The sequence below is a fragment of the Diadema antillarum genome, unplaced genomic scaffold (assembly GCF_040938485.1).
Source record: "Diadema antillarum isolate AM-2024a unplaced genomic scaffold, OU_Dant_1.0 scf00000003, whole genome shotgun sequence".
NCBI classification, from domain to species: Eukaryota; Metazoa; Echinodermata; class Echinoidea; order Diadematoida; family Diadematidae; genus Diadema; species Diadema antillarum.
The window spans coordinates 3,685,049-3,697,101 of NW_027270892.1; the positions used below are offsets into that span (position 1 = coordinate 3,685,049).

The 12,053-nt window shown below is 39.0% G+C and overlaps 1 protein-coding gene across 1 annotated transcript in view; it reads left to right on the top strand.

The window, feature by feature from the left end:
- Positions 1–12,053, top strand: part of LOC139736136 (multiple PDZ domain protein-like) — a 67,980-nt gene that overhangs the window by 46,623 nt on the left and 9,304 nt on the right. Inside the window, exons 21-28 of the mRNA XM_071646903.1 lie at positions 3,236–3,328; positions 4,171–4,246; positions 4,505–4,589; positions 5,097–5,208; positions 5,691–5,840; positions 6,509–6,760; positions 7,735–8,023; positions 9,726–9,821. Of these exons, the coding sequence (XP_071503004.1) occupies positions 3,236–3,328; positions 4,171–4,246; positions 4,505–4,589; positions 5,097–5,208; positions 5,691–5,840; positions 6,509–6,760; positions 7,735–8,023; positions 9,726–9,821 (1,153 nt within the window). The remainder of the gene's footprint in view (positions 1–3,235; positions 3,329–4,170; positions 4,247–4,504; positions 4,590–5,096; positions 5,209–5,690; positions 5,841–6,508; positions 6,761–7,734; positions 8,024–9,725; positions 9,822–12,053) is intronic.

Consider the following 12,053-nt stretch of genomic DNA (forward strand, 5'->3'; position numbering starts at 1 on the left):
ACAAAAACTCTACCATCCCTTTAATGTGATTTGTAGAAAGACATATGTTGCCATTCCCTTTTTAATTTGCTTTTGTCAGAATATGGATTTGGTGTTATCTTCCAGTTTCAAGTCATTTTAACTTCTGCCAATGAGATTATGCTTTAGTTGTCATTGGTTGGTTTGTCTGTTTGCAAAATAACTCAAAAGTTGTGAACAGGTCTGGATGAAACTTACCGGAAAAGTATTGATAACGACATGAGGAACAGATTATTGAATTTTGACTGTGATCTGGGAATTTCTGAAGAATATTTTCTTTTTGGCTAATATGGTCAATGTACTTAAAAGTTCAAGCTACGCGTATTTGAGGTTTGCATACTAACGCGTGTGCTCTGTTCAAGGTGCTGTGCAGCAGGAAGTTGAGGGTTTAGGAGGTACATGTACACACAAGGACAAGGCTCCTGGTTCAAGTCTCGTGGCTGTAGTGGTTGTGTCACTGGGCAAGGCATTACCGGTATATTCTCATCGCTTTGGATAGTCCCTTGGATAGGACTGAAAGCTACATATGAAGCCTATGGTTGCTTCCTCAGCATTCATGTTAAATAAATCAATTCTGATTTTAAGAAAGTCAAGAACTAAGCTGTGTTGATTTCTCCTTTTGGATGATTATTTTCAAAATATTTTGTGCTGACGCAATCAATGCCTCTCCTGTGCATACAGATAAGCTCCACATTTCTGGATGATTTTGTACAAATAATGCTCATGATATACCATGTCAACATAATATGTAATATTTACTTTGTGTTGTTGAAAATCAGGAATCAATGAATAAATATATTTTGTATTGATATATATATTGATATCAATATCAACAATTCTTACATTAACTGAGGATATTGTGATCCAGTGTTGAGTCTTTAACAACAGAGAAGGAATGATTCGAAGTGTCATATCTAGAAACTAATCAGGTGTTTAACCCTAACTACACGTAGGCCGGGGGGGGGGGGGGGGGGGGGGGGGCCTCCGAGGCCCCCCCCCCTCGACGTTCCGCATGATGTATCGCTAACGCGAAAAGCTATCGCCGCGACGTTTCATGACTTTTTTCTTTTGAGTCTCCCGCATCTTTTGACACCAAATTTGCGATGCCCGGGCGCGTGGTTCCGAAGTTGCGCATAAATATGTACGTGCATGTCAGACCAAAAATTGCTCAAAAACGTGAATTTGTGTACAATTTCAATGCAAACTGTGCTTTCAGGCAAATTTCATAAAAGCATGATTATTTGGGGGTTTTATCGATTAAAATCAATTAATAGTATATTTTCTTGTTCGGAACAATGTCGTGGACAAGTTTCATCGAAAAAACAATGAAAAACATAAAGTCGAAAAAACAAAGAAATACATAAGAAATTCAAAAAACAATAAAATACTGAAGAAATTTTTTCTGATGCCGCAATTTTTTTCTCTTATATTTGCTCAGGACACTAAAAAGAATATTTACACAAAAAATGTGCCCATTTTGAGCTTTGATTAGTGATTTATACCAAATTGTCTGATTTCATGCATCATTATGCATAAATTAGCATAATTCAACATAAATGATAATTTTATAAAAATTTAACTTCGTGGTACCGTAGATTACATCATAGGCAATGTGTGTGCCAATTTTCGTCGCAATCCCGCGGTCGACGGCCGAGATCTGGAGGGGGGCCTGGGAGGCCCCCCCCCCCCCCCCCGGCTCTATGATCTACCTAAATAGCCCGGCCTAGTTAGGGTTAAGACAGATTCTGTTTGTGAAGATTGTGAAATTAGCTGGGATATCATGTTGGATCGAACCAAATATTTAATTTCAAATCTTGAATGCTTACCATTGCATTTTTTTCTGTACTCTGGCAAGGACTGGCTGTTGGTCTCCATGCTGCCAGCATAATCCTGATAAATTAATAATTTACACCATTTGTCAGTTTTTTTAAGTTTTAATTGTCCAGTGAGGATTGTGCTTCAGTTTGCCGCATTGTATCTTCCAAGTTGGTTGAAAAAAGATTCCCGAAACGGCAAAGTTTCATGGAGATCAGAGATGTTGAGCATATTAGGAGAGCTCAGGTGAACAACTCAGTTTGTGTTCATTTGTGCTGTTTTGATACTTCAAGATTTCAAGGAACTTGAAGATGGTTGAATGATTATTCATATGTTGTTGGTTGATTTTCCTGCTGTTGTCATTAGGACATGTATTGGAACATATTTTCTAATGGTCCTGTAACATGTAACTGGATTTTTTTAAAGAATGGAAGGGCATGTCAGTCATTTCCGTAATTTGTTTGTTTTCTTTATTTTGCAGCATTTCCAGCATGTGTAGTACTTACTGAATGCATGTACTGACTGATGTGTCTGGCATTCTGTTTTGTTCGAAGTAGACAGCATGTTTTGATTTTGCAAGATTCATGGGAAATAGCTTCTAGTTCCTATTTGTTTTGTCTGCATAAGATGTGCCACATTGATGAAGATGGGTGTCTATCACTGTCAATACTTGTACTGGGCAGACTTGTGAGCACTTGTCAGAAATCTTTTATTCATATAGAGTATTGCAAGAGTAAAATTATATCAAAATAAGACTTGTGTATTTGATCTATTTGGCAAACATCCTACTTTGTAAAATGCCTTTTTGTAGTCTGAAGCTGTGGGCCAAGAAATGTCCAGCATGGTGGTAAAAACCTACTGTTTAACATGGATGATAGTAAATATACCTTTATCAGCATGTGACAGTGTGTAGCTACAAAATGTTATACAAAGAAGAGAAGCTACTACAGAGAGCAGTCATACCAGGTCAATGTTATCATCCGCGGATTCACACACCCACCCCCCCCCCCCCCCCCCTCCTTAAACTCAACCGCAGACACTCCTTTTGCTGTATGAGACTGGAATGAAAACTTACTTCTTTGATCAATGTTCAAATCACTCATTATATTTGTCAAGTGTAGTTACTGCAATGCCAAGATCTCACATGTATTTTGTTCCCAACTGTACATGTATTTCATAATTTATTGATGCCAAAAGTTAGTGTAATCCCAATGTCCCACATTTATGTTTTCCCAAGTCAGTCTCATAACTAGTGCCAAAAGTTTTAAACTGACATATAAGGCAACTATATGGAAGACTGGCATCAGTTCATCATTATCATCATCACAACTAAGAGAAGTTTGCGCACTATTTCTACATGTAATTGTTGTCATTTCCTCTACTTTGATCTTGTTTCTTGTAGTTGCAGGATGATGGGGGTCAGGGAGAGGTCGTTGCCGTGGAGGCCAAAGTCATTCAGGCTGGAGCAGATGAGCCCGATGGCGCCGGTCTAGTCGTAAGTCAAAGTAACAAACACTATTAGCTTGCTTTGTGAGCAGTGCAGCTATTTGGAAGCATTCTTTAATTGCACTTTTGCAAAAAATTTCTATCACTGGACATATCTTGGACTTTGACCTGTTTAGTCAATTCTTCACAACTTCTTCTTTAAAAAGAAAATATATAGTATTTGTAATGAAACAGTCTTGTATGTCATATTACAAAATGATTTTTTTTTCTTAGGAAATAAAAAATCAGTTCAATTCAATTCATTTATTTTCATACTTCTCATTTATGAATATTACATCAGACATGAAAGTACTAGTTCTTTTACAACAATGTGCAAAAATGCTTTTGCAGCTGAAGGATTTCTGTAAAGCAGTCCATTAGTCATAATGACGTACTGACATTAAATTCTACTATCATGTGATAAATAATTGGCTTGAACAGGTAGTGATGCCATGTATACACCTGGATATGAAATTTGTGCAGCAAAGTGCATCCACATTTGAGTTACACTGTATGAATATGACCGATGACATGTATAATGGTATCAGGTTGTTTTAAAAGAGAAGCTGATATTAATGAATTGTATTTCCACCACTTACTGTATGTCACATCCTCCCAGATAATAATGTGTGTATTGTCATGCGATTACTATATCATAATGCTGGTTTGATGATGTCCGCAAACAACTGGACCTTTGGACAATTGTTGCCTGATACAAGGATACAACTTTTGTGCCTAGTGTTCGACTTGTAGTTTGGCTTCACTCCATTTAAGAATGCATGAGTATGCATGACTGCATAGTCCCACGTGTATTCAGTTTTGTAATATTTATAATTGTGACTTTTTGAACAGGATCGGGTGCCGGAGGGCCAGGAGGGAAGAGAAGAGACGGACAGTGAATCGGAGGACGAATTTGGATACACGTGGAGTGAGTCCCAGTTATTCTTCTTTTATTTATAGTAAAGTTACCGGTATGTTGCAGTTTTGTACATCAAATTCTTTTCCCTGTACAAGTACCAATAGAAAGTGTATAACTTCATGCATTCTTCTGCATATTACTGATCCTGAGTTATGGTGCATTGTTTTTCAGCTATCAATGCTTCCCAGATCATTATCATTTCATCCCAAATATGTCATTGACATGTCAGTTTGATTACTCTGTGAACTTTTTGCTACCCATCCACAGAGAAAGTGAGTGAGCGCTACAAAGATCTGGAGGGAGAGCTGCATGTGATTGAACTCAAGAAGGGAGACAGGGGACTGGGACTCAGGTAGGGTTTGAAGGTCAATTCCAGTCCAGCTTCTGACTTGACTTCACTTCATTCAACTTGACTTGACTTGATTCCACTTGACTCGACTTGACTTGACTTGATTCGACTTGACTCGACTTGACTCAACGTGACTCGACTTGACTCAACATGACTGTATTTGATCTGACTTGATTTGACTGACTTGATCTGACTTAATTTGATCTGACTTGACATGATCTGAATTGACTGGAATGTTAAGGACTTGATGTGATTCAAACTTGATTTGATTTACTTTGTTTGATTTTATCGGAATTGAATTAAATGTTTTGGACTTGATATGATTTTGATTTCATTTGATATAGATTTATTGAAATGATTTGTTGGTCAAATATCTTACAATCATTCATCAGTTACAGGGTTAAGATAAAGAATGAAAAGAGAGGAGGAATGGTATTTTTTTTTTCTTTTCTTTTTTCTTTTGCCATCCTGGAATTTTGATTTGGCTCTTTTTTGTCCACCCCTTTGCAGCCTTGCTGGTAACAAAGACAAGAACAAGACCAGTGTGTTTGTTGTTGGGGTCAACCCTTCTGGAGCGGCGGGGAAGGATGGCCGGATCCTCATAGGTGATGAACTCCTGGAGGTATGGTGGTTCCCATGGTAACTGCTTGTGCTGATGCTAATACTGTAGTCTTTAGGATGGTAATGATTGTGGTCATGGCTATAATGATGATGATTTTCTTTTTCTTTTTACTCATGAAAAGTAAGACACAGAGTGCAGTGACAAAATCTATAGGATGATTTGTTTGTGGTAGGGCAAATGCAAAAGAGGTATCAGTAGTCCTCTTTGCTTATAGAAATAATGCAGAATCTAGTTTGATATCAATTCTCTGGGTGATGATTTTTTTACTGATGCAGATGACAGGCATCATTACTGGAGGATGGTCCTGATGATGATGATAATGATGATAATAATGATGATGATAATCCTTTGTACTTGAGAGTGTGCTCTGGTAATGAATTGAAAAATTGGCATAACATATTTCTTGCGGTTGGATGAGAGCAGAACAGTCCAGGAACCTCTTCACACACTCATAGCACCTGTCTTCCCTCGAACCCTTACAGATCAACGGTATCAAGGTATTCGGCCACTCCCACCAAAACGCTTCAAACATCATCCAGGGTCTCGCCCCTGGCACCATCAAGATCATTCTGGTGAGGAACAAGGCCGCCATTAAACAGCTGGCAGTGCCACCGGTCATCTATCCCAACCAGGTATATATGTCCAGCTCCCCCCCCCCCCCCCCCAATGACAAGGATGATACCTCTATGCAATTGAATACTTTAGTAATTACTGCTACTACATGTATTAATACTACTAATTCGAGGGCATGTATTAGCTTCAGCCTATGCCATCTTGGGTTCCATAAACAAAGTTACACCACCAAACCTGTCTTTCTAGCGTGGCTGTCCCTCAGTTCTTTAATGCTATTTAGGCCTGTCTTTACCATGAGTTTGCAAGTAGCAAACTAGATTGCTTCAGGACTTTAAAGGGGAAGGCTAGTAACCGATAAGTGGGAATCAGTGGGAATACTGAGGATTAATGCCCCGTCACTGACCAGGCACGCTCACCTGGAAACATTAAACTGCACATTACTTGAATATGAGACCATTCTGAAGCAAATAATTTTCACACAAAGAGAGATATGTAATTTACTCTGAAATGAATCCCACAAGGAATGGAACAATCATCCTTCAGCATTCCCACTGATTCCCACTGATCAGTTACTAGCCTTCCCCTTTAAACCGTTGCCTGCAGGTGCTGCAGATACAGGTGTCATCCTCCACATTATTTGTTTTGTTGTTGTTGTTGTTGTTTTTTTTTTTTTTTTTGTTTTTTGTTGTTTTTTGTTGTTGACCTATTTAAAAATTCTCTATACCAGACCTCGATCCAGACGGTGGTGGAGAGGCAAGAGGCCTTTGATGTGGAGGACTTTGGGGAGAGCTCCACCGACCCCGCCCCTGCTCCGGTGGTGAAGCCGACGCCGAAACCGGAAGACTACCCCAACGTCCAGACCATCGTGCTGACCAAGGGGCAGAGGGGTCTGGGCTTTGCCATCTACGAGAACCAGGACGAGAAGGGACTGTCCGGAATCTTTGTGAAAGATGTAACCATGGGAGGACCGGCAGCAAAGGTGAGATGGGAGGATTAGAGGTAAAGAAGATATTCAAGGTGCTGTGATGTTATCTTGGTAGGAGCACCATTGTACGGTGGATATAGACTTTGGTCTCTCAGGAACCAGAGATCGTAGATTCAAATTCCAGCAGGTGCACACATCCTTTGGTCATTTGAAAGGCTGCTGTTCTGTCCTCTAGTTACCAAGTTGTTGAATTGGTTGACTGGCAATAATGGGGTAATGATAAGGGTCGGTTGACAAGATACGGCATAACCATAGTGATGATGATGACATCTGATTCACATTACCCTGGAAGTATGAGACTTTATGTGGGGTAATGATAATGACAGGCACTATCAGGAGGAAAATACTGAGACTACTATGATTAAATAGGTCATAAGACCTTATCATTATATGAACAAGGACAGCATACGTACAACCAGTATACAGCAGCATCAACCACCCCCCCCCCCCCCCGAATGTTTTAGACATCTGAAGAGTACAGGAGAGTTCACTATGGTTTAGTATTGGCCCACTGTAAATTTCCTATCTTTTATGTGTTCTGGAAGTGTGGTTCTTGTGTTATCTGTGAGTTGTTGATTTGTGAAAGTGTCATTGCTATAGCAATTTACAAGTATCCTTTTCCTGTCTGTCTAGTTGACAAGATGAGTTGTAACCATGGTGATTGTGATGATGATGAACATTGATTTATTGGACTCTAGGAGGAGTAGATCTTATCAAGCTGATAGAGCTTATTTATGTGAATTTTCCCCCAAAATGTGCTTTTGCCTTTGGTACGGCAACTTGATGATGGGACTGGGGCAGGTCCATTTTGCATACAGATGCAAGTCCGATTCCTTCTCAGAAGACGTAAAGCCATGGGTTCAATAAGTCTAAATGTGATAGCTTTAATACTGTAGGGCATGAATGTCTTCAGATTTTCGTTACAGCTGAAGAACTCAAGGTTGTGTTTCTTGTTGCCACCTTTCCAGGAGGGCCATCTTAGGGTTGGGGACCAGATCCTTGCGGTCAATGACAAGTCAGTCATCGGCCTGTCCAAGCTGAGCGCCATCAGTGTGCTGAAGGACACTAGGGGCACGGTCAGTCTGACCATCAGCTCGGCCAAGCCCACCCAGTCCCCTTCTTCCCAGCCCCACAGTCTGTTCCCACCCCTGGAGGTAGGGACCAGTGGTACCAGAGGGGTGGAAGGGGGCATCACCTTCCAGACTGCACAGACTGACATGTCCGCACCAACCTTCTCCACACAAGCTGGCATTGGAAGTGAGTGACAGTTCAGTCTCTTCATTGGCACTCCCCTCTCCCCCCCCCCCCCCCCACCCCTTCCCTTGCCCATACTCTTCTCAAACTAATTCTCGGCCTACTCACATGCTTAATGATATATTCTGGTAAACTAACAGGTACATTTGTAGTACAACCCGTGTAAGTTGTAACATGATGCCCACTGTTTTATAATGTATTTGTATCTACGTTTTTTTTTTTTTTGTATGTTTAAACATTTGTAACATCTTCCAGTGACGAGTATAACATTGCTTGAAACTCCTTAGGGAAACTTCCATCCGCTTGAAGTACCCCATTCCCATACTGTAAAACCGGAATTGTATCCATGCATCAAACTCTCGCAGCAAATTTCACCAGGAGCCGAAACACACAAAAGTAAAACGCACCCAAATGTGTTTTTCTACACAATGTATTTAATGCCATCGGCTCCAATTTGCGAAAGCTTCATGCCGCAAATGTCCCTGGTTTCACAGTAGTTGTCATAAGGGAACATTCACACACTATGAAATATAAGTGTGGGGTTCATATGTAACCCTGCATCATAAAACGAACAGAAAGTCTCCAGACATGAAATTTTAGTGAAGATCATATTCTGAAAGAGCAGACTTTAAGCTTTAAAATGATGTATTACTCAAATCAAATGGACTCTTCAAACCTATCTAAATATTGGAAAGAAAGCACATGGGTGGAAAAGTGTGAACTTAGAAAAGAGGCTCTGAAGTACAGTGTCTGTTCAAGCGCTAAATCTTTACCAAGCCATGCTGGCTGTGCGATGAATGGGACTAAAAAACGGGATGTAAACCACTGGGGTAACAGCAATGAAGGGATTATCAGGTATTAACACATTTTGTCCCTAATTAATGCCAACTTTCAAAGCAGTAGCATCATCCTTTCAAAAGTTATTGGAGTTGAAAGTGAAGAGTGCATACAAGGTGTTTAAGAAATGAAAAGGGGACTCTAAAGACACACCTAATCACACTATTCTACCAAAAAATGTTCGAGATAAACTGCTAAAAAACACACTTTCCTGCCCGTTTTATGATCCCAAATTTTAGCATAATGTAGAAGACTTGCTCTTTCAGAAAATATGAAAAAGTCAAGATCAGCTAGGTTGACTCATTTCACCTATTTTCAGTCCTCACACAAAATTGGTGTGTGCGACTTTTTGTTTGTTTTGTGATGCACGGTCACATATATTCATGTGCTAGGTGTGTACCAGACCCTGCTCTGGTGCCATTAGCCATTGTATCTCTTTGCTAATATTGTACTGTTGTGCATCGTAATGGCACATCATCTGTTGCCTGCCAGTTTTCTGACTATTGCATTGAATGATATTTTGCCTATTAAATACCTTTATTGCAACAATATTGCACGCTCAATTATGCCATATGCTAATTGTATATTTTCATTGTGGTACATTAAACCATTATTTATGTAAATATTGCTGATTTGTCTTTGGTATAGTTATATCTACACTTACACCAGTATTCTGACTATAAAGGTTCATTTATATCTATGGTGGTAGTCTGACATTGGTGCATTGGTATTATATACCAGTGCCCCCAGTGTAGTGTATAGTGTATCTCATCCATGAATACCCTTGGTATACAGTCTTGTATGTCATATACTCATATTTCAACTACTATGCTTGTATATCGACTGTCTCTCCTTCGTACTACCAAAGATTTCTTCCCAGCCTTGGATCTGGGGGATGAGCCCCACTCCCTGTACATGCATGACTCCAACTCCCTTGATTCTCGCCCCTCTCGGGACACAGGTAGTAAGTTAACCCATCGAATCCCAACTTTGACGTGTTGTGGTCTACTGCTTAAGTTTCCCTGATCATTACCATGATCAAACACTAATATTTCACTCATCTAGCTAGCAGCAGTTGTCATGTCATGTTATTTATAGTATCATTTGAAATAAAACAGAAACGTCATTTGAAGTGGGTTAATGCTAATGTTAACATCAAAAACTTTGCAAAACTTAAAACATATATTTTGGGGTTTTTTTATGGAAGGGACTGTTGTATACAAATTACATTAGATAGGCATTGGCGTAGCCATTAGTGTATCTATTTGATTTAGTGTGCCCTTTCCACTTTGATTAATAAGGTGTTCAATTTGTCAGTCTTTTTTATGTATTATAGGCCAGAGTATAGTGCATAGACATGAAAAAAAGATTATGTGTGGACTCCACATTGGAGACATAGTTCACAATGTCCACCACATTTTATTGATTTGTGGTAGTTGATATCAGTACTGCTTTCCTCAGCTCAAGCCATAGTTCATTAGGTGTTGTAGAGTGGAAAAATACAAGCTTTGTTTTGATATTCTTTGTGTATTTTCTTTTTTATCTTGAGTTCTTTTTGCAACTGTTGGTCAATTTTTAGACTGTATGCAAAAAAAAAAAATTGTGGTTCGTAATACATTATAAATCTGAATGCAATTTGTGACATTTACAATGCAAGATACTGTTTCCCATGATAATTTACTGCAAGACAGACATAATATTTACATTTGTAGGCTTCTTGGTCATATGAATCTTTGATCTGTGCAGCTTGTTGTTTTATCATGTGAACATGGAATAGATGTTCTCATTTAACTACTTATGTTTGTGTGTGTTACATCTTAACATCCTGTTCACGCTTACTGCTAAATAATGTGTCACCACATATACCCACATATTTAAGAACAGCAAGAGTTGTGTTGCTGGAACAAAGATTAACTGTATACACCATAGTTTAGCTGATAACCTGCTTGCTTGAAGCTAGCAAGAGTTGTTCATACTAAACCGCTGATGTTCTGAATGCGCACAATAACCATATAAAATACATGTTAAGAAATCTTGTCATCTGCACATACAATTAATGTGATATAACTACACTGTAGAATTCACATATCAGTAAATGCTATGCTGAAAGATTTAGCTTATGCAATACATTCTGACATTTGCATGTTTGTACAAATACCATATAAGAAATCAAATTTTGGTAATATTTTTATGCCTCCGCCACGGAGTGGTGCCGGAGGCATTATGTTTTCGGGTTGTCCGTCCGTCCGTACGTACGTCCGTACGTCCGTCCGCTTTCGTTTACGCGATAACTTGAGTAATATTTACTGAAATTTTACCAAACTTGGTCAAAGTATGAAGTATGATGGGGCAATGATTTGATAAGATTTTGGGTGAAATCGGCTAAAGGTCAAAGGTCAAAGGTCAAGGTCAAATCATGAAATTGTATCCGTTTACGCGATAACTCAAGACTGCATGGAGCAAATTTCACCAAACTTTGTTGGAGGATGATGTATGATAGGACAATTACTTTATTAGTTTTTCAGTGAAATCGGACAGAGGTCAAAGGTCAAAGATCAAGGTCAAATCCTAAAATTTATCTGTTTATGTGATAACTCAAAACTGGATGAAGCAGCTTTCACCAAACTTGGTCCAAGGATGATGTATGATGGGACAATTAATTGAGTAGATTCTAGTGACATTGATAAGATGTCAAAGGTCAAAAGGTCATGGTCAAATGCTAAAAATGTTGCTATTTCCCCCATATCTTATGCAATGCCGCAGTTATTTTCTTGAAACTTAGTGTAGACATGAACTACTGCGTAAAGATTCTCCAGAGAGAGTTTCATGTCATAAGGTCAAAGGTCAAAAGGTCAAAGGTTAGGTGAAAATGTTGCAATATCACTTTTCTCGCAAATGGTTCAATGTATCTTCATGGAACTTGGTACATATGCATGTACTGACTGGCAGGGATTATCTAGGGAATTTAGGGGTCATGGGTCAATAGTCAGGGGTCAAAGGTCATGGTCAACTCCTCAAAATGTTACTATTTCCCTCATATACTAGTATATGCAATGATTGCATTATTAGTTTTAAAATTTGATATATGTACATGTATTACTTAATGGAGATTCTCTTGGAAATTTCCAGCCAGAAGGTCAAAGGTCAAAGGTTAAGGGTCAAAGGTCAGGTTTAAATGAAAAAAAAAAGATATATT